Source organism: Mangifera indica, chromosome 8 (genome assembly GCF_011075055.1).
Source record: "Mangifera indica cultivar Alphonso chromosome 8, CATAS_Mindica_2.1, whole genome shotgun sequence".
Classification (NCBI taxonomy): Eukaryota; Viridiplantae; Streptophyta; class Magnoliopsida; order Sapindales; family Anacardiaceae; genus Mangifera; species Mangifera indica.
The window spans coordinates 4,794,653-4,820,893 of record NC_058144.1 but is presented as its reverse complement, the minus strand read 5'-3'; the positions used below and the strand labels follow the sequence as shown (position 1 = coordinate 4,820,893).

Here is a 26,241-nt window from a genome sequence, read left to right as displayed (position 1 = left end):
CACGTCGTCGCCGGTGGCCGGAGGGAAAATAAAAAAAAAATTAGGGATTTGAGGGGGTGAAAGTCACTTTTTAAAGTTTAGGGATGGGGTTAAAGTGTAACTTTTAAAATCGGAGGGGGAAAACGTCATTGAATTAAATCAGTGGAATGTAAACAGTAAAATGATGGTTTTACCCCTCTATTTAACGGAAAATTTAACGGCAGTTATGGGTGGATGCAAACACATTAAACTTTGGGTGAGTTTTTGGATTTTTCATCTGGTGTGGGTATGCTTTTCAGATAGGACTAAACAATGGGTGGGAAATAGTCCTTTCCCCCAAGAATAATGGTGGTGTCGGCGGCGAAAAAAAAACCGAAGCCGCAGAGAGAAGAAGGAAAAAAGAAAAAATATTAAAAAGTTGATAAAATTATAATTAAAATTTAATAACAGATAGAGAAAATTAGATACAAAAATTAAAGGGAAAACATCCAATTTAAAAGTTGAGGGGTAAGAACATGCGCCTTTAATTTAACAAACATTTACATTCGCCCCATAATTATTGTGAAATCAGAAGAAGCTTTTTTTTTTTTGGCTAAGCGATGGGAAGAAGCTATTACATCTTTAACAGACGGCTCTACGGAACGTTCCCATATATGCCAACGCCGTCTTTCTCGACATGACCGGAAATCGGACCTAGTCAAGGTCTAGTGAAAATGAGAAAGAAGTTAATTACGAAGAATATATGGAACAAACAAGCTTCTGTAAGTAATTAAGATAATCTAAACTCACAAAACCACTGCATGGTGAATTTCTAAAGGCAGGGATCTCTCAATCATCGTGACCTGATCTCTAGTGTGACCAAATTAATTGGGAAACTCTTGACAACGTCCCACAAAGCATAGCATCATCAAAATTCTAATACTTGCAACTAATTTTATAAGAAAAACGGCTAGCTGTATAGGGAAGATGTAGTGACGTATATACCTGGAAATGGTTATGAATGATTAATAATGCCAATTGGCCGGCAATGCTGACCATTGAGAGAAATTTTGTAACTGAAAATTTTGCTTTAGAATCGAAGACAAAGGACAAGAGTCGGCACACAGATATAGTTTGATCCGATATATACATTTTCCTTTATAACTTGTCTTTGAACAAAACTATTAGAAAGATTACTTTGCGTATGTTTTATTTGCAAATTCTCGATAGAATTACACCAACTTGTATCTCTTCTTAGTTCTTAATTTTGTGCGCTCAATATGCTTAACTTTTTTAAGATCCACGGGCAATTTGAACCCATGCTGAACATTCAAACACCTCATTGAGATATCTTAATTCCTATAATATTAATAGAAAAATTCCTGATTGCAACACACAGCTGTAATTAACATCTTCAAGCTAACTAGCCATACATGGTTCTACTTTCATGCATTTATGGGCAGTTACAATAAAATTCAATATTTAATATTAAACGTGGAGATGCATGCAAGACTGTAATTTTGAATAGCAAAGAGATTAAATGATGGGAGGATTTCTAAGTACTGGAAAGGCAGTACTTCCACAGGATTAATACCTTAGAACTCCTTAGTAGCTCCATTGATATTCTTTAAGATAACATGGCCAAGTTTTTTATATATATATATATATATCGTACCTCCATATAAGTAGTCAAACAGTCACCAATAGTAATTGCAATTTTCACAAACTTAATGATGCTATTAACACTACTCACCGCTCTCCCATTTGAGACTTGAGTTAATGCGAGTTTGGCAGGAGCGATGGCAAACAGACATACAGAAAGGGATCGTCATTCACTCTTTGAAAAAGGCTGCTGGGGTATTGCAAGCTCCCAGGAGATGAATGTGAATGAATTCCAAATCGTCACCGATATGAAATTAACTCTCTCTTTGTGAAAGGAGCGATACCATGCAGGCATTAGTTCATCTATAAGAAGCGAATTAGTTTACATAGACAACGGGATGAGTTCATTGCTCCCGTTTGTGGATAAATGAGGGAACTAAATCTTGCAATAAGCCATAATCTGGAACCTGGAGCTGCTGCTGCGGTGCAAGATTCTGAAAGTACATTGAAGCTGGGACGGGTTGGTTATTTGTAAGTGGTGGAAACAATTGAGTGAGGAGTTCCTGAGGAAAGCTGGGACCAACCGACGCAGATCCAAAGAGTGAAGGTGATAACATCCCGGCGCCAGTGCCTCGAAGTGTAGCAGGACACTGGTGGTTGTGTTGGCCTTCATATGTTGTGATTACTATTGTGGGATCTTGGAATGATCTTTCAACGCGTTTCTTCACTGAGCATTTTTGGCTTGTGCATCTGTAGTAGCTTCTGCAATACCAACCAATAGCCAATAATTAAGAAAATCTGTCTGCTTTTATACTTTATAACGTTTTCTTTCTCTTATGATTATTAATTGACTTTTCGTTGTCATCAATAGAGGGTGTGACTCACATTATAATAATAAAGTGTTTTCAGGACAAAATAAAGCTTCATCTCATCGATCACAATGAGATGGAATAGTAATATCATACAACTAATTCAGATGAAAAATGAGCTGTAACAATGGTTCAAACTTAGAGGACATTGGATCATGAAGTCAAGGTTCCAAGCTCTGTAAGGATTGAATGCAACTAAAGTTGGTGAAACAGTCTTCACTTCTTGAAGTGAAAATTTACCAGCATGAGCGGTTTTTGAAATCACATTTAGATCGACTGCATAAACTAAGTAATTTCATCAGTTGAAAGTTTGGAAAAGTTAAATCTTAATATCATCCATTCTCTGTTGAATTGATATGCATTTGAGAATAAGAAAGTATAGTTTCGCTTTTGTGTTATATGTGTGCAAGATTGAAAATAGTGACCTTGGATAAGGGCTATTCTTGACCGCCTTCTGTCCGTACTTTCTCCATCTGTACCCATCTTCGAGATGGTCGATCTCGCTCTTAGTGAGGAAAGCAAACCGCGGCTCCCTTTGCTTTTTTTCCTTTTTCGGTTTGTTCCTGCTCATAGATTAACTAAGTTAGAACACAAATGAAGAAATACACACACAGACACACATATATACATATATACATATACATATAGATATATATATCTAATTAAACTAACTTCCTTGTAACAATAATCATGCACATAAAATGATAATTGGAATAAAATTGTGTTAGGGTTTCGTAAGCTGTTGCTCTTCTTTTTTCATAATGATAATATATATTTTTTTTTTGTAGACTCACGGAAGCAGAATAGCAAAGCGATGATCAAGGAAACTGAGAGGAAATGAATGTGTAGTAGACAGATCGTTTATAACTTCCAATAGGGAGAGAGTATTCTAAAATAGTAGCCAAAGGAACTAGTCAGAGAAGGACTTTGAAAGTTCTCCCTTATTTACAGTAGAAAATGGAAAATGATATGCAAACCCTATTTATACCGGTATGTATGGAGAACATTTTTCAGTTCCACAAAAGCTTAAAATTTCAATTAATTTCTACCATGAACAAACCCAGAAGCAAGATATATACACACACACACACACATATATATATCACCTACCCTGCTTTCTTATTCTTCTCATGCTCCCTATTTTCACGGGATTTCCGTTGCTTATCTTTCTTGTTGTTCTCAGAAACTTCATCAGCTGTTGCCTCGTTTGACGAAGAAGAAACCGAGGAATTTGGGGAGGATGGATTATCATTGATTCCAGCCGAATCTCCGCCAACATGTACAGTAGTACTATTTTTCTTATTATTAGAAGCGTCATCTACGGGGCTAATCACTTCAGATGATGAGCATGAGATGTCAAAAGCTCTTGATAGAGTGTTGTAATCCATGGAGCTGTGTAAACAGTCAGTGAAGGTCATACTGTAGGAGCTCGGATCAAACCCTTGAAAGCCTTGTGTGGGTGAAGGACGTTGATTCATTGAAGGATTTTGATCTTGATGTTGATGATGATGATGATGATGATGATGATGTTCATATAAGTTAAAGCCTAAACGGTTAAATTCTTGAGGATTACAGTCGAAAGGATCGAAATGAACTGGGGTTTTCTTTTCATTATTCGACATGGAAGAAAGTCTAAGACCAGTGATGAAATCGGAGAGCGAAAAGATGATAAGAGTGAGAGAAGAAAAGTAAGAGAAAGCTTTAGGTGCAACTGATCTTTGCTTTATTCTTGTTTGAAAGTGAGGTTTGCGATAAAATTTTGTCCCACTTTTATTATTATAAAAAACAAAAAAGATAAGGGCGCTGTTTGGACGATAGGTTAGGCTACTCTCCATTATTTCAAAGACTTTTACTACTGTATGTATGACCAGAAAAAACTTTACTCTCTCGTTTTTTTTTAAACCATGAAAATAAATGAAAATGTGAACAAAAATGGAATGCATGCGAAATAGTTAATAACATTTTCAAAGTCTTTTTTTCGTTTAAATAAGTGCTTTTTTTGTGATTTAAATTGAATATTTAGAAGTAGCTATAGCTTAAAATAAATATTTCCAAGGTCTTTGAAAACTGTTAACAATAAGTGTTTCATAATTAATTGGATTCAATCAAAAGTTGCTTCTTTGTTGTTTAAAATATTTGCATAAAAATTTTCAACTAGTCTATACACCAATTAAAATCTCTTAAACCTTTACTTTTCAATCGAAAGTTAGTTTATCTGTTCAATCAATTAAGACGAGATTCTCCAATTATTAAAATAAAAATATTATATATAATAATATATCATTATTAATATCTAAATTAATAGTTTATAACCAAGGGCGGATATAAGGAGAGTCAAAGGGACTTACTTGATCCCTCATGGATTTAAACAATATGAATTATTCCCCTTTGAATATAAAAGATAAGTATTTAATATACCTTTAAATTTAAAAAATTATTAGTTTAACATTACTCAAATTGTTACTATAGACCAAATAATTGCATAAATTACATTTCTTAATCTAATTAAAATTAAATGAAAAAAGAAAAAGAAAACTGAAGTTTATCTATCCACAGGTTGATTGAAGCCTTGAAGGCGGCCTCAATCATGTTGCTAAGGTGGTCAAGGATTGGGCACCGGCATTTGACCTTAACTGGCACGTGGGAGATTTAATTTTTTTCACTTATATTGCTACTACCGTATTGTAATGTTGTTCCGGCAGCTGATTGATTCAGGTTTCACGTCTCATAGCCGTTTCCTTCGGAAATTTGTGGCACAGTTCTTGTTTTCTTCTCACAAAGCTGCCCAAAATCTTTTTTCTTTTTTTCATATTATTCCAAATTTTGATTAAATCTTCATATTATAATTAAATTTCATTGTACTTTCTTCTCTCTTTTTTTCACGAATTTTTAAAATAATCAATATAAAATGTTGAATAATACATAAGACTACCCATGCATGCTTATCATTTCTGAAGCTAATATCACTGTAAGACTTTTATTTATAGTCACCTTTTTTTCTTTTCAATGTTTGTCAGTATGACTACTTTGATTTCTCAGTTAGTTAATTTTTTAAAGATTCAAAGGCTATCATTTGATTTTTACCACTTCTACGACCTTTTACTAACTTTTACTTGCAGTCTGCAACTGGCAAGTTATCGTTGAAGAAGAATGCAATTTCAATTGGTTGTACTCTTCGTTTACCAGTTTTTTTTTTTTCATGATTCGCAAGTCTGACTTGTTTGGGATAGGCGGATTATGCTGTATCCAATTCAAAAAAAATATGCTAAAAGTGTTCAATCATTTAAACTTTATTCATAAGGGAAGTAAGCCATTCATGATCCATCGTCTGCTTTGACATCGAAGAGAAAATTAATATCTATATGTTTAGCAAACATTTTACATGCCTTGCGGCTGTAAAGCAATTCGCACACCCAAACGTCAATACTAATTGATTAGATGGAGACTGGACTCGATCAGTGGCATGATATTATATGTAAAATGTTCAAACTCCGATCATGGAGATATACAGACGCCACACTTTTTTTCTTCACGCAAGCTTGAATATTTGACCCAGTCACTGGATCTAATTTGATGTTCAAGATATTTATTTGATGAATGTTTGACTGCCATTAGGGTATGTATGTATGTATGTAGAGTCGGTTATATTTGAAAAATATTTATTTTGTATCTAATTCAACAGTTTTCTAAATCCATTATATGCATAATCTGGAAGGAATATTAAAGATCTCAAACTTTTGATAACAGACAAAATACAAAAAATTAAAATAAAACCCACAATGAATATTTTTAGCTTGAGATTGTTGACCTTTTTGTTCTCTCGGTCTCAATCAATGACTAAAATATGCTACATCACTTTGCTATCGAAGCATAAGTCAATGGTAAGAACCTTATAGACATGGAAATATATAGTTATATATATTACTAAATAGATGTACAGATGTAGGTATAATGAAAACTCAACATAACAAATTGCTTTGACCTGGGACCTTCTCTATAAAATATTTCAGCAATTCCATCTACATCAGGGAAAAAAACGAAAACTATTAAGAAAACGATGTTCTTTTCTGAGCTTTGCGTATGTTCACTGTTAAGCGTGGGTTGAAGGCAGCTAGAGATTGAGAATTTGAGAAAAATGAAGCTCCAAACAAAATGGCAGAGATCACATCAGAAATTACAAATATGGTAACTCTTGTTGTTTTCTTGTGGTGAAATTCAAACTTAACATGCTATTGCAAGAGCTGGAGGCATCTGGCATTGCAGAATCCGCATGTGATCACATGTGGTACATGTCTGCAACTTTGTTTTGAAAATGAAATGAAACGTCGATGAAAAATTGAAAGGATACATAATTATAGGCAGCACTAATTCGCATCTTTGAACGTATTTTGTTTCTCATTCTTTACATGTTAGGCAAGTGATCAGTTTTTTTCCCACCAAGTTTCATCATAACCATATATTAGTAATTATATTTCTTCACCTAACCTGGGAAAAAATTTTCCACAGTACGTGTATTAATTATGATCATGATATAAACGCATACACCTGTCTCTTCCAAGATCAAATTATAAACTGCTGCAGGAATGTAACCAAATGGGCAATCTTTATTGTTGTTTGATAGATCGAGCGAGCTTGGCTGTGACTCATAATCAAGTTGAAAAAAGTCTTGATTAGATGCATATATATACAAACATATTAGTTATGTGTAGCTTTCAGGTTGGTATCTTATCTAACTAAAGCGAAACAAAGCCAGAAGCTGCATCAATATAATTAATCAACTATTTAATAACAGCTTTATTTTATATTAGTCCAGACACGCACCAGTTTGAAAGGATTTCTAGTTTCGCTCTGATTAAGCTTTGAACCATTCTTGACTGCGAGCTCCAACCACTAAAGTGAAGAATCCATAGAAGGACCCAAAGTTACCCAATAAGATCACATTTTACTGCAACATTATAAAATTCAAAGTCTGAACCGTTCAAACATCTGCTCCACCATTGAAGAATTTTGCTTGCTATGAATCATTAGAGTAATGTACTGACAAGTTTTCTATATCATACTTTATGCAGAAGAAGACTGTCTTTGTGTTGGGCAAAGGTCAAAATTCAAAGGGAGGCATTGCTAAAGCAATTTTCAAAGTGTAGCTATTCTATTCCACCCACATCAATAATTAATTTGGTTGAAGTGAGAAAGCAAAACATTTGACTTTGATGTTATTATTAATTTTATTATTTTCAAGCAACGACATTTTAGGAACTATTCCATTTTCAAAGGAGAGAGAGAGAGACAATGATTTTGGCAACATTTTTTTATTATTATTGCAATGAGATGAATGTTCATCATCATTTTCTTCTTGTGATTCTAGATGGCTAAATCATACATTTAATTCTTTATTATAATCTTAATCTATCTTTATTTTTTACAAATTATAGTCACCAACCGCAAAACTTCAGTCTTTCTTGGCTTATTTGTGGTTATTTTATTTAATTACAAAACAACTATATTCTAGTTTATACCATATGATTATGAAGATAGATATTTAAATAATGTTTTCTTAGCTATTTAAATATCAAATCACAAAGTAAAATCTTTTAACAAAAAAGAAATATTTGAATCAAACCATTTTAATTATGAATTCAATTATCGATCCTATAATTATTATATTTAATAAATTAAAATTAAATTTTAATAAATTATCAATTAATTTAAATCTTATATCTTATATTTGGACATCTCAAATTTGTCCTCGAACTTGTTATTCAAAATATCTTTTGCCATTGAATTAATAGTGAAAAGAATTATTCTCACCGAAGGTTTGTTAAATATTCAAATTGATACAATTTAATTTTATTTAATTTTAATAATTTATAAATAAAAGTTTAAATTTTTAATATTTAACTGATGTTAGAATGGATTAAAGAATAGGTGAAAATAAATGATTTAGCCTTGAATTAATTATTTATTATTGACATAATATATGATACTCTGTTAAAAAAAAAGGAGAATAAATATCAATTTTTCCGATCAGTCACTAAAGATAACTTAATCAATACGTTGATTGCAGTTGCCGAGGATGGTGCAAAAGTAGGAGCTTGTCAAATTCACTTGTCTTTTTTTTTTTTTTTTTTTTTTTTTTTTTTTCTCTTTTAGCTTTTTCTAAGAGTGTGGGTGGTGGGCGTTGTTGATTGAAAGGGAGGTTATCATGATTTGTAGTTGGTTGTTATAGGGCAAAATGAGATTGACATTTTGCTGATCAATAAAGGCCAAAAGACTTATTCCCACCCAAGTATACTAAAAATCCAAATTCATACCCTCTAATTTTTTAAATTTTAAACATCTATTTATAAGTAAATTTTTATTAAAAATTTTAATTAGGATCATCATTTATTAACAAAATTTAAAAAGCTAAAGTATTATTACTTTTCCTTTCCAGGTTTAAAAAACTCACAATTTTTTCTTTAACCCAAAATTTAAAAAATAACAAATACCTTCTTAGGGTTTTTTCCATTTTTCTCTTACGTCGATTTGCTATCTCAGATCGTTAGTTGTCTACTCTCCTGTTTTATCTCTCTCTCCGATCTCTCCTCCTTTCCTCTTCAATCATCTTCAATAGAAATAAAGACAACACATTTTTATCTTAGATAAAGATAATTTCATTCTTATCTCGATTGAAGAAGGCCAAAAAATAAAGAGAGACCAAGGGGAGAGATAAGGTGAGAAAAATGACAACAAATAGTTAAAGATAATGAATTATCATCAGAAAAAATAAGAACAAATTTTAGAGGGTATTTATCACTTTTCAAATTTTAAAAAGAGAAAAATTTTGAAGTTTTTAAACATTGAGAGAAAAATGTTATAAAATTTTAATTTTTTAAGATTTTTAATAAATAAATAAAATTTTATTTATAAATATATATTTAAATTTTTTAAAGTGAGAAGATAAATGTTTGAATTTTCACTATATTTGGTGGTAATAAACTTTCAGCCTTCAATGAATGAATCAATTTTAATGTAACGGTCAGAATGGGCTCCGAGTCTTCTTGGACGTCTTTTCCATGTGGACCAATTTTTTGTTAGCCCCACCCATCTTACCAAATCCCTAAAGTGATCAAATTTTCAGTCAAAGGAATTTTAGGCCCACATTTCGAGTCAGCTTGAAATTTGGTATTAGTCGGATTGAAATGACAAGGCAAAAGAAAGTTGAAAAGTGAAAGCACCGTTTTTTATGGTGAGATGTTTTATTGGTTATTTTTGAATATTTGATTTAGAGTATGAAATTTAGGTCATATATATGTTTATGGTAGGCTTTACAGGCAGAGGAAAGTTTTAAATATACTATTTCCAAATTTAGAATGATTGAAGCAATTACTCCACTTACAATAAAAGGTAAAAAATTATCAAGTTAATCAAGTAAATGATTTGTCCTTTATTTCTTATATAGTAAATATTGTCCAAAAATAGAAACATATGAAAGAATCAGGAATTTTTTACTTATACAAAAGATTAATTTGTAGGAATGTAAGGTAACTAATTAATATGAATCCTATTCTGCATAGGAAAAATATAATCAAGCAAAGCAAGCACCGTGTGTTTCTTCATACTTAATTCTCTATCCATCCTCCTCTTCCTTTGCTCCTGTTCGATCGGTTTGATTTGATTAATAATGGCTTTCTTAAAGAATGTGGTTGCCTTCTTGTTGTTGACAACTCTTTTTGGAGTCTCTCTTGGTACTGTTTACAATGTTGGCGATTCAAAAGGGTGGATTGTGGGTAATGTGGATTACAAAAAGTGGGCTTCTACCAAGAACTTTCGTATTGGAGATGTCATTGGTATGTGCTTCTTTCTCTGATACTTTTGAAGTTGTCTACCCATATACATGATATTTTGATTCATATTTAGAGCGAGTATCTTCACTTAATAAAATTTGTTCCTTATTATATAGATATATATTGGAAAATCATATGTAACAAGTGGGGTTTTAATTGTAAACAGTGTTCAAATACAACAATAAATCTCACGACGTGAAGCAAGTAACGCATCAAGCCTTTCGGTCTTGCAATGCAACATCTGCCAAGGCAACTTTCACCACAGGCTCCGACTCCATTACCCTCAAATCAGTTGGCCACCAATATTTCTTGTGCAGCTTCCCTGGTCACTGTCAAGCTGGACAGAAGGTTGATATTCGGGTTGCTCCAATATCTCACGGCCCATCTCCCAGCCCAGGACAAACACCCGGCTCTTCATCGCCGCCAGGATCCTCTCCGATGGCACCTGCCCCCTCAAAGAGCGCCGCTCCCTCTCTCCAATCTTTCAAGTTTCTGCCCTCTTTGATTATTACATTTGCAATCTTTGTCAATGCAGGATTCCCATACTAGACAGGTTTATCATATTATTAGTTGATCCATGTTCATTTGGACATGGCTATTTCTGTTACCTAAACTTTAAATGCTTTTGGTTCAGGACATTTTTATTGTTGATTGCTTTGCTAGACAACGAATAAATTAGCTTTTATCTCTACTAGATAACTGGATATTTCGTTATATAAAAATTATCTTAGGTATTTATTATTGGGTGTTTAATTTCGCTTTTGTTTATTTTGGCCATGCATTTGAAGACCTAATTAAACATCCTCCTTTTTTTATTTTATTTTTCTTCTTTTATAGTATCCCCACTAGACGAGTTAAAGTTCTGTAATTAAATTACAAGCACAACAAACTTAAATTAAAACTTGACGAACATTTGAAACATTAATGCTATGATAGTCTAAATTATTCTGGGACTTTATGAGGTTTATATATTAATAAAGAATAATAAAATTATATCAAAATTGTGATACAATGAATTTTTTATATGTAAAAGACAAGCAAATACAAAAGAACAAAAACTGCACAAACAAAGGAGAAATTCTTTTGACATAATAAAATCCTCTATTTAATTTTTACCTTATAATAATTATAATCGAATGCTTTGTGTTGACACCACGTCATAGATAAATGTTTTCATAAAATGTGGATTCAGCACACATAGGACGCCCACTGCAATATATATTTCCAAGTGCCGTGCCCTTTCTCGCACATCCATTTGTTGATCTTTTATCTTCTCTCCTGGTGGATTGGTAACTAATGGGTTTCGCAAGTACCGATCTACCAACTTTGTTGATGATGGCAGCTCTTTTTCCAGTGTCTTTGGGTGCTGTTTACATGGTGGGGGACTCTGCTGGCTGGACGTTGCCAATTTTAGGCATAGTTGATTACAACAAATGGACTTCTAACAAGACCTTTCATGTTGGTGATATTATCAGTAAGCTAGCTCTTCCACGCTTTTAATTTCCTTTCGCCTCTATTTTCTCTTCATTCAATACTTCTATGGACGATCCTTTGATCCTAGTTAACAGTGGGTTTATATGTATTACATCTGGTTGTAAATGCAGTATTTAATTACAAGAGTCTAATTCATAACGTGAGAGAAGTAACGCCGCAAAATTTTAAGAATTGCAATGCAACGTCTCCCATCGTTAGTTACGAGAGTGGGTTTGATGCAATCACCCTCAAAACACTTGGCCACTGGTATTTTCTATGTGGTGTTGCTGGTCACTGTCAAATGGGAATGAAGGTTGACATCAAGGTCACTCCATTTTCTCCCCCCCCAACTGCCTCCCCCGCACCGGCTCCTATTTCTGGTGCTTAATGGCTGCAACTGGTCGACCCAGTTACACTGTTCCATCGATCTGTCCCCATATATATATATATTCATCCTCTTATCAATATGAATCACCGGTTCTGCTTTTGCATGTACTAGACGTACAGTTTTGTCGGATATTATAATACTGGCTGGATCTCTGAAAGTTTAATGCTTCGATTGATTTTTATTTTAATGGACGCGATTAATATGTACATATACATTGAGGTGGGTGGGCATCTAGTATATGCTTTATCATTTTTATATTATAATTAAGGGAACAATTATTTCCGGCTAGAATTATGTGAAGAAAAACCAAGTCCAGCCTAAAAAGACGATTAAATGATATATTTACTAATTAATAAAATATATAAATATTATAAGATTAAGGGAAATTAAAATAAATACCTCATTCTACCCTAAACTAAGTAAAAGTGCCTCATTTTCTATTTTCTAAGCAAAAATGACTCATTTTTTAAGTCTCACACAAAAATGCCCCAAAAATATTTTAAAATATCAAAACTATCATTCACTACTTTTATATAAACATATATTCTCATAGTTTTTCCACATCATTCAAACTCTTACTCTTTCACTTTTATTTTTACTTAATATTTGATATCGTGGGTTTGTTCGAAAAGAAGAAAATTCGCATTTTTAAATTCAAATAGAAAAAATTAATTCTTGTAAATAAAGTATTTATACAAATCTTAACTTAAAACTTAATTTTATTAATTAAATCAAATTCATAAATATATTATATAAAAGAGGCATTTGGATATTTGATAATATATATTAAGGGGTTAAATAAATGAGACTTTTTTGCTTAATGTTTAACTTTTGAGACAATTTTGCTTAGAACGCTAATGTTTAAGGTAATTAATTTAATATTCGTAAGATTACTATTAATTATACTTATCAAATACAAACGCATTACATTTCTTTCTCAAACTTTAAATTTTATTACTTACCCCTTTTCAATTAAAAAAATCAAAACCTTAACTCCAACCAATCTTAAATCCATAATCACACTGATTATGAATTTAATTAAATTTATAATCATATCAAAATCGTATTAAAATGATACCATTCCAATTGGATATGTACCATTCTAATGTGATTCTAGTTGAAATCACTTCAGTATGGATGATGCAATTTTCAACTAGAATCACACTATTGAATTATACTATTTCAGTATGATTTCAATCAAAATTACATCATTTGGTGTGATTTTGACTAAAATCACATTAATCTAATGTGATTTCATTTGTTGTTAATGATATTCTATGTTGACGACTATTTTAGATATAAAGTGTATTTTTGTCTTTTCAACATTTCCACCTTCATAATTAATTAATTTCACTAACAACATTTGACAAGAACTAAGAAAATATCATTTTTCAACTTTAAGACTGTAAATTTATCATTTTAACATAGTTTAGGTGAGAACTAGTCGTTATTCCTATCATTTATAGATAACATAGTACGTACCCTTAATGAAATAATTGGCTCTAGTATTTCGCTTCGAATTGGGTGTTAGCTGTAATGAAACAATTTTATTATAGAAATTTGGACCACATTAGGGTATGTTCACATCAAATTCTTCAATTAATCTTCTGTGTAAACTATGCACGGAGTTCATAAATTAAGCAGCTAACACAATGTAATCAATTATATCTGGTTAAATGCATACAGCATTTTAAATTCTCGTGCCTTTATCAAATTTGGAAAAGTCTAGCATGTATACCCTACCAGTAAAGGGCTGCCACATAATTGAAACACATGCTATGTTTATGGTCCCTCGACAACCAATTTTTGCTGGACTTTTCTCATTTACTTACCAACTAACTTGATGTTAATATCATCATTCTGTCTTAGAGAAATAGGAAAAATAAGTTTAGAAAGGAAAGATGATCATCGGATAAGCAATAGAACATGGCTGAAGAAGCCATTTTAATTTGTTGAACTCTAATCTTCAATAAATATATCATTATAATTAAGTCAATACACATTTACAAGGAGGAAAGAAAGTTTAAGACTATTAATGCTTCACGTTTAACTCCCTTTACAAACGTTAATTTTCAAATTATTGCAGCCTCATAGCCAGACTTCGGTTACTTCTAAAGTTCACCGCAAAATAGCACAACGATGCTATGGGCTCTTTCAAATTATTGCTCTTGTGGGAAAGATTGCCTACACCTTGGAGCTTCCTCCAACTTCACAAAATTTTGTCCACCTTCTATATTTCTTTATTGAAACCATATAAGGGCTCAACTCCTGCAACACCTCTATCTCTTCGTCCAACTGTTGTGGACAGTCAACCTGTAATACAACCATTTGCACGTGGTTATGGAAAAAGCATGATCAATGTTGCTAGTTTTGTGGAGATCTTGGTACAATGGATCAACTTGCTTCCATATTACACTTCTTGGAAGTTGTTACATGACCTTTAGCAAGAAACCTTGAGGATAAGGTATTTTTCCAAGGCAAAGATGATAATAAAGTTGAAACCAGAGTGCACTTATAGGACACTACTGATTTATTAAAAGTGGATCTGCAAATTACTCTATTATAACATGTCTACTTGTATGTTTAAGAGATAGCTTAAATAAAAAAATATAAGATTTCATATATAAGATAATATGAATGTAATTCGAACAAAATTTCTCACTAAAAAGAGAAAAAATCCCCACTAGTTTGGCCCAACCTTCTGGGTGACTTTAAGATCGTTGGTTCTAAGATTATGATTGAGGACTGTATAGAGAATCCAAATATGCGCTCAACGGCAGGCGCAAAAACTATATATAAATGATTGTGCATTGCAGTCATAAAGTTGAGGTTGAAAAATGGGGTGTAGCTGAGTCAGCCACGCAAGTTCTGGTTGAGAAAGATTAGAATTCGACCGTTAGACGTGCAATCTAGAAGGATTCTTACATTACATTACATGCAAGTCAAAAGCTGAACACTAAATTCAAACTTAGCGGCTGACATGCTCTTTACCACCATCCCAGGCACTGCTCTGCTACAAAAAAACACAAAATGCTGCCAATGACGGAGCCTGTGCTCGTGGACCCTTCCTCAGTCTTCTGAAAGTCACCCTTCAACCGTATCAGAACTTAAATCCTTAACTTTTGTCACGACTTTCAACCACAACTCAAAACTTAATAACGAATTCATGCCATAGATATGATAAAAGAGTCCGAAAGTTATGTAACTAAATTATCTCCCAAGTTCACGAAAATGCAATAAACCGTAGAGTAGAGAGAAAAGAACAAAAGAACAATATCCATCATTAACTGTAGTATGGTAAGTGCATTTCTGCTTTTTATGGCTAATGAAGATGAATAAATTATAATTGGCTAAAAAGATACAAAAAGTGAAACCCAAAAAAGATATAGAAAACTGTAATTATGTATGGAAGGCAGCCCAGACGTCTTAAGACACAGCTGTACAAACACTTTCACTTTCTCATACATTCAGGCTTCACCATCTCTCTCTCCATCCTTCCTTGGCTAATGCATGAGAAGACTTCTTCACAATCCAATGGGGCTATCCTCAATCCAATTCGTTTTACTATAGGAAGAGTTTCCAAGAAACAAAATTCCGATATTTGATTATGTATGGATAGATACCAAAAGATTTAATTTAATTTAAGGCAATAAATACCCAAGTCATTTGTTTGTCAGTTCTGTCCATGAGTTGATTCAGACATATGGATCTCAGAATCTCCTATTTTGCTTTCAATATCAGTTGGTTCCTTCATGGATTCAATTTCCATACTTGCTGTGCGGCTCTTTCTGTTCCTCCGATCCTGAAAAAAGTGTGCTACGGATTCTTAGTTATGGACTTCTATGTGTAACTTGAAATGAAATGCATAGGAACAGAACAGACTTATTAAGAACATGTAAGGGTAAAGTGACAACATTCCACTTGAGGATGTGTTGCATCATAGTTATCAACAATACATCCAAAAGTATGCCTCACACACAAACTAGACAATAAAGCTACTCTGATTAAAAATTCATCAAAATGTAGATTATAACAAAGAGGAAAGGCCTGAAGTAAATTTTCAGAGAATTTGAAACAATGTAGAGGTCAGGCAAAAAACAGCTCTCATCAATCCAGGGAAATACAAAATTTCATACCTCACGAAATGGATATTCGTCAGCTTCAAGCATTCGGACAACTTGACTCATTTTGGGTCTCTTGTCTGCATCAGGGTCAACACACCTAAGTGCAACTAGAAGCACACGTTTTAGTGGCCGTGCTGTGGGTTTGACTTCTAGGCTTGGATCCACTACTTCCTCAGCTCTTCTTGTCCCCACCATCATCTTCAGCCACTCAACAAGATTAACCTGCCTCAAATAGATGTAAGGCTTAGCAGAAATTCTCAGACATTCTAATTACAAATTTATAGAAGCTAAGAAAAACTCTAGAAAAACCAAGAAGTCAGCATTATTAGTCATTTGACTTAAGAACTTGGCACCTCATTAGCAGGTCGGCCATAGTCCACAGGGTCCCTTCCAGTAACTGCTTCGAGTAGTAGGACCCCAAAGCTGTAAATGTCACTCTTTTCGTTTAACAATCCGGTATTAGCATATTCAGGTGCCACATAACTGAAATTCACAAAAGAGAACTTCCATCTTTAGATACATCAGATAAATTAGAATTATCAGTTAGGAAGAGGAACTGATCACATACCCAAATGTTCCCATAACTCTGGTTGTTATGTGACTCTCTCCAGAATCCAACAGCTTTGCCAAGCCAAAATCAGAGACCTTAGCGTTAAACTCACTATCTATCAAGATGTTACTTGACTTAATGTCCCGGTGAACTACTTTAGGCTCTATAGCTTCATGCAAGTACGCAAGCCTGCAATATGTAAACCAAATGCAAATTTCAGTTCTGACTTCAATTGCACCCCTCAGAAGAATCAGAATGCTGGAATTAAAGCTCTAATTTCTAAAAATTTCTAATGCCTTAATTCTTTGCTTTCAATCTGAAAAACAAAAAGATCTCAGAAAAATAGAAACAATCTAAAATGTATTGAAATTATATGAACTACAAAAAATGCATCGAACTGCTACCAAATTTACCACTATCTATTAGAGTTTTAAACAATCATATGAATCTTCTCGAGGATAAAAATTAACTTACGCCTTGGCAGTACCAAGAATAACCTTCATACGGGCCTCCCAAGTGAGGGCACCATGCTGGCGCATAGCCCCATGTAACCATTGTTCTAAATTGCCATTGTTCACATATTCATACACCAGCATCCTGAGCAAGTAAATGCAAGATAATCAAATTTGCAAGTTTATGTCACCAAGCCACAACTCAAGCAATAAAAGACAAAGCTTGAGAGAGATTAATAAATCACATATGCTGAATTACCATGGTGGTATGTAACAACAAAGCTAACATAGCTAAAAGTTAATACATGATGAGTGATAAATCAATCAATGAATAGTAACTGAATCTCACCTGTGTACTCCTTCTATGCAATAGCCTAGAAGTCGCACTAGATTCTTATGTCGAACATGACCAATAGTTTCCACCTCAACTCTAAATTCTTTCTCTGCCTGTCCCCTGAAATACAATTCAATACAGAAGGATAAAGCTGACTCAAATATGGATCTAAAAATGGTACAGATAATATGTTGTTAAAAGTATCCTTACAAATTATTAAGAAGCTTCTTCACTGCTACCTCAGTTCCGTTGATCAGTCTAGCCTGGTATACAACACCATATCCACCCTCACCAAGCACATTCTCGGCTGCAAAACGATTTGTTGCCAATTGAAGATCTCTAAGAGTAAACCAGTGGCCCCATCCAAGATGTGAACCTTCTGGCAAGCCAACTAATGGAGAAGCTGTCACTAGTCCTCCATAACACAATGAAGAATGCTTTTGGACAGTCCCAAAGCTTCCTTCTTCCCCTGACTGTGAACTATATACCCCCTCATGACGATAAATAGAACTGCATTGACTCATGTTATCAGGATCAGTTGATTTATGCATTTTCTCTGAATTCCTATCACTTGATTTATCTTGGATAAGAAATAAACTTTCAGGGTGGTCCTTAAAACTCTGACCCCCAACTCTGTCAACCTTGATTTCCTTTGATACATTGGGTATTTGAGTGAGGGCGAACTTATCTAGTGATTGTCTAGATTTCCTCCTAAATGAAACCCATACAGACAAGATACAAAGAATCAAAACTATAAATGCACCAACAGATATACCAATCAAAACCCATAGTTTTAGACCCAAAAATTGTGTCTTCTTTGATAATTCACTATTTAAAGAACTCTTTGATAATTCAGTATATAAAGAACCCTCAGACGACATCTCTGATTTTCCAGATATTGAGAGAGAAACTTTTATGTGATCTTCTTGCTTCTGATACCGTAAAATTAACAAGTTTCGTCCTGTATATTAGAAAATTTCAAGGTTAGTCTACAAAATATAAAAGTGCTAAAACATCCCTGAAATTTCCTAAGTTCTAAGATGCAATTTTCGATTTTGAATAAGTTTGATTCAGAATAAACCAAAAATTAAACAACATAAGCAACCCAGACTTTTAAAAATATCCTTACTCTAATTCTAACACTCAAATCTCATGAAGGCAAAAACAGTACATTTAATCTAATCTGATTAGATTCTTGGCTTACACTGCACCTATTAAGAAGAATTAAACCAAAAAAGGGAAAAAAAGGAAAAGAGAATCTGATACTTAATCTAACCAAGTTCAATTGCATTTTTTATGGTTCGATTAGAAAACTGTAATGCTAAAATAAATCCCAAGTACAATTGATTGGCATTTAACCATTCAACAAAAACTCATTCGCATTTAAAGAACCTTAACAAATTAATTTAAAAAGACCGCATAAATAAATCTATCAAAGACACATCACGCTTACTGAAAACAACAATCAAAGACTCTGAGAGCAAATGGAATATCTGATAGGAAAGCATCACTTATGATCCAAGCAAGAGTCAGAAAAAGAGAAATGTAAATACACCATAAAGTGATTTTGATTAAAAAAAAAAAGAAGGATAAAGCAATAACCTTTGTGGTAATGATCTACACTAAACTAGCCCCCTTGATCTTCTTCCTTGAGCAACCACAGAAGCAAAGAAAGGGCTTCTTTGTTTAGAATCAAAAGAGAGTCAATGAGCATAGATAGGCCAACGTAGACCTCAAATAACACAATCCCACCAAAAACCCAGATGCCATAGTAACCAAAAAAAAAAGTGGAGTAACAATTGGAGAGGAGTAGTTTACAAGTAGAGATTTGTGCCCCAAGGTGGGCCAGAAAGGAACTGAGAGAATGATAAAAAGAAATGTGAAGCAAGGTCAAGGCCAGACAAAAACCCAATCTTTGAAGGGAAATGTAAAGAGAAAGAGAGATGATTATTTAAAAGGACCCAAAAAAGAAGAGGTGGGTGAAATGGTTGGTGGGTCTTTGTGAAAGTGAGAGGGAACTCCCAATAGAAAGCTGGAAAGGAAGCTTAGTTTACAATGGAGGTCAGGTCAGGAAACTAAAGAGAGAAAGGAAAGAAACACTAAAGGAAAAGCAAAAAATGAGGTGAACAGTGAAAACATTTATAACTTGGCAAAGAAAAATTAATTAATATTTGTAAAAGGCAAGAGAGATATTTAAGAAAGGAAAGAGACAGTTAAGAGATGACAACATCAGCCAAGAGGTCAATCCAACATGAAAGCCGGCTTACTCGTTATTAAACTCATTGCTGTCTTTCGTTTAGTCATTTAATTGTTCCTAACTTTCTTGAAGGCCATTTAATGGTAAAAAATTTAGGATTATTCAAGTAAATTTAACATTTTTGTCCACTTTTCTGAAGTTGAATAAGTTTTTCTCGTTTAGTTTTGTCAATTAGATAATATTTTTTTTTAAATTTTTATGGAGAGTTAGAAATATTTTCTTATTTATTTCACATTTGAGAATGATAAACTTTTTTTTTCTTTTTTGTTAATCACTTATCTTCAATTTTATTCTAAATTTTATTATAAATAAAATAACACTCAAAAAAATATTTAATTAGATTAAAATTGAATATACATAACATTATTGTTAATTTAATTATGTCTTATAATAAATTATTTGGGCTTTGATTAGAAGCATAACCTTTTGATTAAAGTATGTCTCAAAATTTATCTTTCTTTTTACAGTTTTGCATTAATTTGAGGCCAAACGACTATTTCCCACCCAAGGTTTAGCGTTTTCTCAAAAGTCCTCCTTTTAACTATGGAAACACCAAACACCCACCCATGGCCGGTTAGATTTAACCAAACCCTAACGGTGGTAGAGGTAAAATCGTCATTTTTGCTATAATATTAAAAATAAACTAAAATAGAATCTAATTTTGCCCCCTAACCTTTAAAAACTGAAATTTTCCCCCCGCCTAAGTTTTAAAAAATTGCAGTTTCACCCTAGGGTTTGGTTTTGAAATCTCCGGCGACCTCTCCGGCTCCGTTGCCGACGGCCGCTCCCTCCCGAAGCAACCTCTCCTTCCGGCGATCTCTTTCCTCCCATTTGGAGGTCCGATCGACGCCCGGAGACGCCGTGAGAGACGAAGAACTTCGTCGGGAAGACGAAGTTCTTCGTCGTCGTCTTCGTCTGGAAAGATGATCGTCTTCCCAGAGGTCTTCTTCTGGGAAGACGAAGAACTTCGTCTTCCCGACGAAGTTCTTCGTCTCCCACGGCGTCTCTGGGTGCCGATCGGACCTCCAAATGGGAGGAAAGAGATCGCCGGAAGGAGAGGTTGCTTCGGGAGGGAGCGGCCGTCGGCAACGGAGCCGGAGAGGTCGCCGGAGATTTCAAAACCAAACCCTAGGGTGAAACTACAATTTTTTAAAACTTAGGCGGGGGAAAAATTTCAGTTTTTAAAGTTTAGGGGGGCAAAAGGAGATAAAATTTTCAGGCGTTAGGGTTTGGTTAAATCTAACCGGCCATGGGTGGGTATTTGGTGTTTCCATAGTTAAAGGGGGGACTTTTGAGAATACATCAAACCTTGGGTGGGAAATAGTCGTTTGGCCCTAATTTGAAGATAACGAAATCTAATATGATGTTATGTGGCTCCCACAAACTTTGACTCAAATTGAGCCAGTCCTGACCATCTGATCACTGTTAATCATGTGATATCTTATGATTCAGATCATATGGAGGTTATACATCATGAATAGCATGTGCATCAAGTGTAAACACTGCCCCTTTAATTCATTACCCGGTGAAAGTTAAGGGTGTGTATTTATTGAATATACCCAGTGAAAACATGGAGATTTTGTATTTATGGAAGTTAAGAGTGTGTATTTATTGAATATACCCAGTGAAAACATGGAGATTTTGTAGTGATATTTGAAGTGTTTGAAGCCAAACTTGGGATTTTGTTGGTTTATTTATGTGTCTTCATGATGCCCTCCTTTTATGGGATGCTTGCATTGCACGGGAGGCTTACAGAAATAGTAAAATATGAGGTTGTTAAATTGGTTTATTACATGCTGCAACCAACCCATTATCTAGTCTAGCTACCTAGCACCACAATCAATTATTATTATTATTCAACCAACATAATCATCTCTTGAGGGCCATCCTTTAATTGAATGACATTCTATTTCTAAATATATAAGTTGGGTAATTAAATTCCATTAGAAAGGAAGAGTAATTGGTATGTGAAATAGAAATTGGCTTGCTTGGGGAAGACCATATAGTGTAGGCCATTATATAGGCGAAGTTGCAGAGATTAGATTTTTTTTTTTTAAACAAAAGACCTCATTCAAGTTAAACTGTTCTTTTGAAATCAAACCAATCATATCAAACAGATAAAATCTCAAATCTAATAACCGTATTAAAATATTATCAGAAGAGATTTAAATATATGTTCTCTTATGTGAAACCCCTTTCATTGACACTTAAACTATTTTTGAGTAATAAGATTATACTCTGTTCCAACTTTCAAGTGATCTATTGCTCAGTAACAGACACTAAGTAAACCCAGGATAAAAGATGTTAAGAGAGAGAGTGAGAGAAAACAAGTATCCCTAGGTATATTCAGAATTCTCACTTGAAGAAAGTTGAAAGGTCATTTGCATGAGTAGGATAGCAATTCTCAAGAAACAAAAGCAGAGCCAGCATAAAGAGATTACTGTGTTAGTGTCATGTATGCTTTCAATTCGCACCCAAGTATTCCCTGTCTACTAAGCAAACTACACTCGATCCCACATTAGCTTCTCATTTTCTACAACACGTATCACATACTCAAAACAGTTTTGTGTCTGTTTCAGTGAGGAAATAATTAATTTGTTCCAAGGGCAACTTATTATTAACCAACTGTTAATTATTAGAAACAAATCTATGTTTTTCTTTCTTGTTTTTTATTTATTCCCGGCCGTATATCTCATAAACTCAAAATCTCAAGTTCCAATAATCAAAAGACAAAAAGAAAGATGCAGAAAATAGGTTTTTTTTTTTAATTGTTGTCGCTCCGCTACTTCAAAGTGATGAGAATTGTTGTCCTTTCTGTGCAAGATCTACCAAAGCACGAACAAAGTAGATTGAGTCCAAGCATGAAACTAGAATTGGCTGTCTATTATTTTTATTTTTTATTTTTGCAGAACATCTATGTGACTTTCTCTACCCTATAGTTAGGAAGTAGCCCAAAACCAAAACATTATACCACTTACTAAATGGAGTGTAAAAGCTGCGCCCATCCAACCCACCCCTCCGCAGGGTAATTTAAGTAGCAATGACTTAAATTCTAAGGATAAGAGAGTAAAAGTTCAAATTATCGGCTAAAAAATAGGGTGTAGAATCTGTCTCTCACAGATTCAGCATCCCATGAACACATGCTAACTACCATAAAGATATGCTCTTAAACATTCCATCCAGTATGCAATTGATTTTTAAATATGACAACATAGCAGATATTGCACAACGGAAATGAGAACTGAATCACTCTACTATTATCCACATGGCCTCACCTGCAATAGGTCTTTCACATGCAGAGGAATCCCAGCAAAATTTAGGATGACTCAACTACCCACTCTTTAGGCAATGAAGATCCAAATATTTGAAGCAGCAGCAGTCTCTTTTTTCTGCCTAGCTTCCTTTTGCAGTGCTTATGAACACCGAGTCGAAGTGCTTCTTCTCCTTCCTCTACAGTTCTCTTCCTAATAGCTGTCAGCAGACCTAAACCTTGAGGATCAATGTTAGTCACCTTTTTCAAACTTCCAGATATCTCATTGCTCACTATTGAAATGGCACTGCCATCTGCTTTCTCTTCAAATTGATTTTTGTCTACTTCATCAGTTTCAGCTTCCTCTACATGAGTGCTCCTGTTACCTTCAGAACTGCTGCTACTCCACCATTTATATGTAGCAGTAGATAAGCCATCTGATGGAAATCCAAATTTAAATTCATCTAGAGCCATGCTTCCTTTGGTCAGGCTTGGACTAAGCAAAACCTGAAGCTGTCCAACTACAGTGTTCTGGCTTCCTTGTTGCTGCAAATTGGTAGGTGATGAGACACCATGCAATTTAGACATATTATTGTTTTGGTGTTGCACAGCACTGCATTCACAAACAAAATTAGCAAAATTTTCATACTGTACCTTTCAAATGGTCACAAATATGTAGGACATGAAAGTTGGCATAGAGTATAAAGAAAGACATCACACGATATATCAACATTTTGAACTAGATTCAACAAGACTGCATTGCTTACTAAAGCAAGGGCATGCGTAAACAGAAAATATACAAGGAAAATAATTTGTAAGAAAGTCACAAAGATTAGTAGAAAAGGATTATACATGCCAATATTTTGAGTCCAAATTCTGAATACTGTTAAACATTTTGATCTCAGTTGTAACAAAAAATAACATGACCTTTTCTCAATATTTGACTATTATTAATGATATTCAACATTTTAAGCTTTGATGGAGGGAGTATCTGACCCAACAAGCACATTGGAAGAATAAGAATATTAGAAGGTAGTTGTCAAAGGGATCAAAACTCATCACTTTTGTAATTTAGGAGAAGAGAGTACTTATAGTTTCTAAAAGATCAGAAAAGACAGAAGAAGCATGGAAACATGAATTGATATCTAAAAATGTGAGTGAAAGCAAAAGGTTCTATACTTCATTCAGTGGCAGATAGATGTAATATATAAATAAATAACAGAATGGTAAAGTTACTGTCACAATTACGTTAATCAAATTGGACATATATACCCAATTGGGATCACACTATTTAGCTCTAATTATGCTTAATGTGTTTGAAAAATGATCATTCATAATATTCTCTTTATCACTTTTTTTTTTTTCAATTATTTTGAGTGAAACCCTATTTAATCATTTTATAATTACCATATCATCCTCAATTAAAATTACTTGCAAAGAAAATTTTAATTCTACACTCTTCACATTATTTCTTCTTCTAAAATTATTCCACACCCAAAAATTTGACTTATGAAAAAAAAAATTATAGGTTTTATTCTTCTAAATTACCATGGGTTTTATATTTTATCTGTCACGCTATTTTTTATTATTTTATCGTTAATTCAAAATCACCCCATCACTTGGTAATAAATCATCATTGATACCCAAATTGGTATTCATTATAAGCTCATATAGTTTTATTGTAATTGAAAAAAACAAAAGCACCTTCTCATAAGCAGCTTATCATGAGGGAGAAAAATTCTCATTTATTACTGTCATTGTTAAACTATGATCACAGTGTCTTGAGTGTGCTTGTTATAAAAAATATGCTTACACAAAAGCACTTTACAGATGCAGAGATATGAGGAGGCAATGACTCTTACAAAGAAACTTCAACTGGATAAATATGCATAGAAGACAAGGTCACACACAGCCCTAATAATTATCAAACAGATAAGCAGCTTCACTCAAACTTGCTGGTTTTGATTGAACAGTAAAGCACCCATACAACATTTTTAAAACACATAACTTTGTTTTAATTTTATCTCTTCCAACCTGATATCAGCCACATATATAAGCGAAAGAAAAAAGAAAACTTTGAACAAAAATAATTTCCTTTTTCTTCCACAACATGCCACGGTTTCACAAATAATTAATAACTATAACTAACTAAAAAGCGGTGGCAATCCAAACAGATTGTTAAATCATACCTTTGCCTAGCAAGCTTTGAAACCTCAGCAATTTGTTTGTATTTTTCTCTAGCAGCATACTTCTTAATTTCTTCAATGCTCTTGCCACATAAAAACTATAACACAATTCACAAACAAACGCGTAAAAATAAATATCACATAATCCAATGAAATTAACAATTACTCCGAAGAACTAGAAGGTAGGAGGAATACCTTGCGGTAGGGCCACCGATCAAGGCCGTTCTCACGGCAAATTTTCTTGAGAACACTCACGCAAACACCTACCACAAGGCAGGGAAAAAGATTAACATAATCTTAGTATAAATTTAAAAAAGGAAGAAAAACTTGTGCGAAAAAGAAGAGAAAAGAAAGTTACCGAGACGAATAGCGGCGTCAGAGAGAGGCAGAGAGAAATAGTCAGCGACGTCATCGAACGAGAGAGATTGAGCTGAGTTTTAGCCTAACTTCGAAATATTTTGTAGTGAATTCATTATATATATTATTAAAAATCTTTTAATTAAATAAATATTAACACAGATTTGAAAACGAAACGATTTTTGTTCTCCCCGCCCTCAAAGTTGTCTCACTTTGCACAGTGACCGAGCTGACCCAGATCCAAAAATTTTTCCATTTGTCCAAATTTGAACGTCCTCTGATTTCTGTTGTCGATCAAAAAATCCCTATAGTCATGAAGTTATACATCATCTCCCCCAAAAATAGACTTGGCAAATGGATGGATTGGGCCAGGTTGACATAGGTACAGATATGGGTCAAAAACGGGTCAAATTATACAATTAGAGAAAATGAAAACTCATATCTGGTCCAATGGATACAGATAAATCCACGAGTTACCCGTATAATTGAAATATTTTTAACTTTTAAATTTGTAAATGAAAAAATTATGTTAGTTTTACGTGGATACTCCAATAAATGAAATATTATTAATAAGATTAATCTATCAAACCCATATTAATAATACTAAGTTTAGGA

General features: G+C 33.6%; 5 protein-coding genes across 6 annotated transcripts; 2 read left to right on the top strand and 3 right to left on the bottom strand.

The window, feature by feature from the left end:
• Nucleotides 1-1,545: 1,545 nt before the first annotated feature.
• LOC123222730 (WRKY transcription factor 71-like) lies at nucleotides 1,546-4,185 on the bottom strand. Its single transcript, XM_044645661.1, has 3 exons — nucleotides 3,540-4,185; nucleotides 2,855-2,992; nucleotides 1,546-2,322 (listed from the first exon to the last, which is right to left on the bottom strand). Exons 1-3 carry the CDS (start codon nucleotides 4,049-4,051, stop codon nucleotides 1,965-1,967), a joined length of 1,008 nt encoding a protein of 335 aa, XP_044501596.1. The 5' UTR covers nucleotides 4,052-4,185; the 3' UTR covers nucleotides 1,546-1,964.
• Nucleotides 4,186-9,900: 5,715 nt separating this feature from the next.
• On the top strand, nucleotides 9,901-10,948 carry LOC123223930 (mavicyanin-like). The gene is made up of 2 exons (XM_044647422.1): nucleotides 9,901-10,258; nucleotides 10,422-10,948. Exons 1-2 carry the CDS (start codon nucleotides 10,093-10,095, stop codon nucleotides 10,802-10,804), a joined length of 549 nt encoding a protein of 182 aa, XP_044503357.1. The 5' UTR covers nucleotides 9,901-10,092; the 3' UTR covers nucleotides 10,805-10,948.
• A 465-nt stretch (nucleotides 10,949-11,413) lies between these two features.
• On the top strand, nucleotides 11,414-12,369 carry LOC123223931 (stellacyanin-like). Its single transcript, XM_044647423.1, has 2 exons — nucleotides 11,414-11,729; nucleotides 11,860-12,369. The coding sequence occupies exons 1-2, from the start codon at nucleotides 11,552-11,554 to the stop codon at nucleotides 12,114-12,116; spliced, it is 435 nt and encodes a 144-aa protein (XP_044503358.1). The 5' UTR covers nucleotides 11,414-11,551; the 3' UTR covers nucleotides 12,117-12,369.
• A 2,996-nt stretch (nucleotides 12,370-15,365) lies between these two features.
• On the bottom strand, nucleotides 15,366-19,712 carry LOC123223929 (probable receptor-like protein kinase At2g42960). 2 transcript variants are annotated; one of them, XM_044647421.1, is made up of 9 exons: nucleotides 19,179-19,712; nucleotides 17,787-18,537; nucleotides 17,592-17,696; nucleotides 17,265-17,387; nucleotides 16,809-16,979; nucleotides 16,594-16,723; nucleotides 16,253-16,462; nucleotides 15,774-15,918; nucleotides 15,366-15,680 (listed from the first exon to the last, which is right to left on the bottom strand). In XM_044647421.1, the coding sequence occupies exons 2-8, from the start codon at nucleotides 18,455-18,457 to the stop codon at nucleotides 15,790-15,792; spliced, it is 1,539 nt and encodes a 512-aa protein (XP_044503356.1). In that variant the 5' UTR covers nucleotides 18,458-18,537; nucleotides 19,179-19,712; the 3' UTR covers nucleotides 15,366-15,680; nucleotides 15,774-15,789. The 2 variants fall into 2 exon arrangements, with proteins under 2 accessions (XP_044503356.1, XP_044503355.1); XM_044647420.1 differs by having other exon boundaries at nucleotides 15,366-15,918.
• A 3,174-nt stretch (nucleotides 19,713-22,886) lies between these two features.
• On the bottom strand, nucleotides 22,887-25,882 carry LOC123223414. The gene is made up of 5 exons (XM_044646576.1): nucleotides 25,861-25,882; nucleotides 25,628-25,699; nucleotides 25,465-25,532; nucleotides 25,273-25,367; nucleotides 22,887-23,696 (listed from the first exon to the last, which is right to left on the bottom strand). Exons 1-5 carry the CDS (start codon nucleotides 25,880-25,882, stop codon nucleotides 23,150-23,152), a joined length of 804 nt encoding a protein of 267 aa, XP_044502511.1. The 3' UTR covers nucleotides 22,887-23,149.
• Between the last annotated feature and the right edge of the window lie 359 nt (nucleotides 25,883-26,241).

Excerpts from the sequence above, each read along its gene's own strand:
- LOC123222730 (XM_044645661.1), bottom strand. The coding sequence starts at position 4,051 with ATGTCGAATAATGAAAAGAAAACCCCAGTTCATTTCGATCCTTTCGAC. Across the intron at positions 2,993-3,539 it reads GAGAAGAATAAGAAAGCAGG|GAACAAACCGAAAAAGGAAA; the intron begins GTAGGTGATATA and ends ATCTATGAGCAG. Across the intron at positions 2,323-2,854 it reads AAGAATAGCCCTTATCCAAG|AAGCTACTACAGATGCACAA; the intron begins GTCACTATTTTC and ends TTGGTATTGCAG.
- LOC123223930 (XM_044647422.1), top strand. The coding sequence starts at position 10,093 with ATGGCTTTCTTAAAGAATGTGGTTGCCTTCTTGTTGTTGACAACTCTT. Across the intron at positions 10,259-10,421 it reads TCGTATTGGAGATGTCATTG|TGTTCAAATACAACAATAAA; the intron begins GTATGTGCTTCT and ends AATTGTAAACAG.
- LOC123223931 (XM_044647423.1), top strand. The coding sequence starts at position 11,552 with ATGGGTTTCGCAAGTACCGATCTACCAACTTTGTTGATGATGGCAGCT. Across the intron at positions 11,730-11,859 it reads TCATGTTGGTGATATTATCA|TATTTAATTACAAGAGTCTA; the intron begins GTAAGCTAGCTC and ends TTGTAAATGCAG.
- LOC123223929 (XM_044647420.1), bottom strand. The coding sequence starts at position 18,457 with ATGTCGTCTGAGGGTTCTTTATATACTGAATTATCAAAGAGTTCTTTA. Across the intron at positions 17,388-17,591 it reads TGCATAGAAGGAGTACACAG|GATGCTGGTGTATGAATATG; the intron begins GTGAGATTCAGT and ends TTACTTGCTCAG. Across the intron at positions 16,980-17,264 it reads ATTCTTGGTACTGCCAAGGC|GCTTGCGTACTTGCATGAAG; the intron begins GTAAGTTAATTT and ends TACATATTGCAG.
- LOC123223414 (XM_044646576.1), bottom strand. The coding sequence starts at position 25,882 with ATGGAAAAATTTTTGGATCTGG. Across the intron at positions 25,533-25,627 it reads TGACGCCGCTATTCGTCTCG|GTGTTTGCGTGAGTGTTCTC; the intron begins GTAACTTTCTTT and ends GCCTTGTGGTAG. Across the intron at positions 23,697-25,272 it reads TCAAAGCTTGCTAGGCAAAG|TGCTGTGCAACACCAAAACA; the intron begins GTATGATTTAAC and ends TTGTGAATGCAG.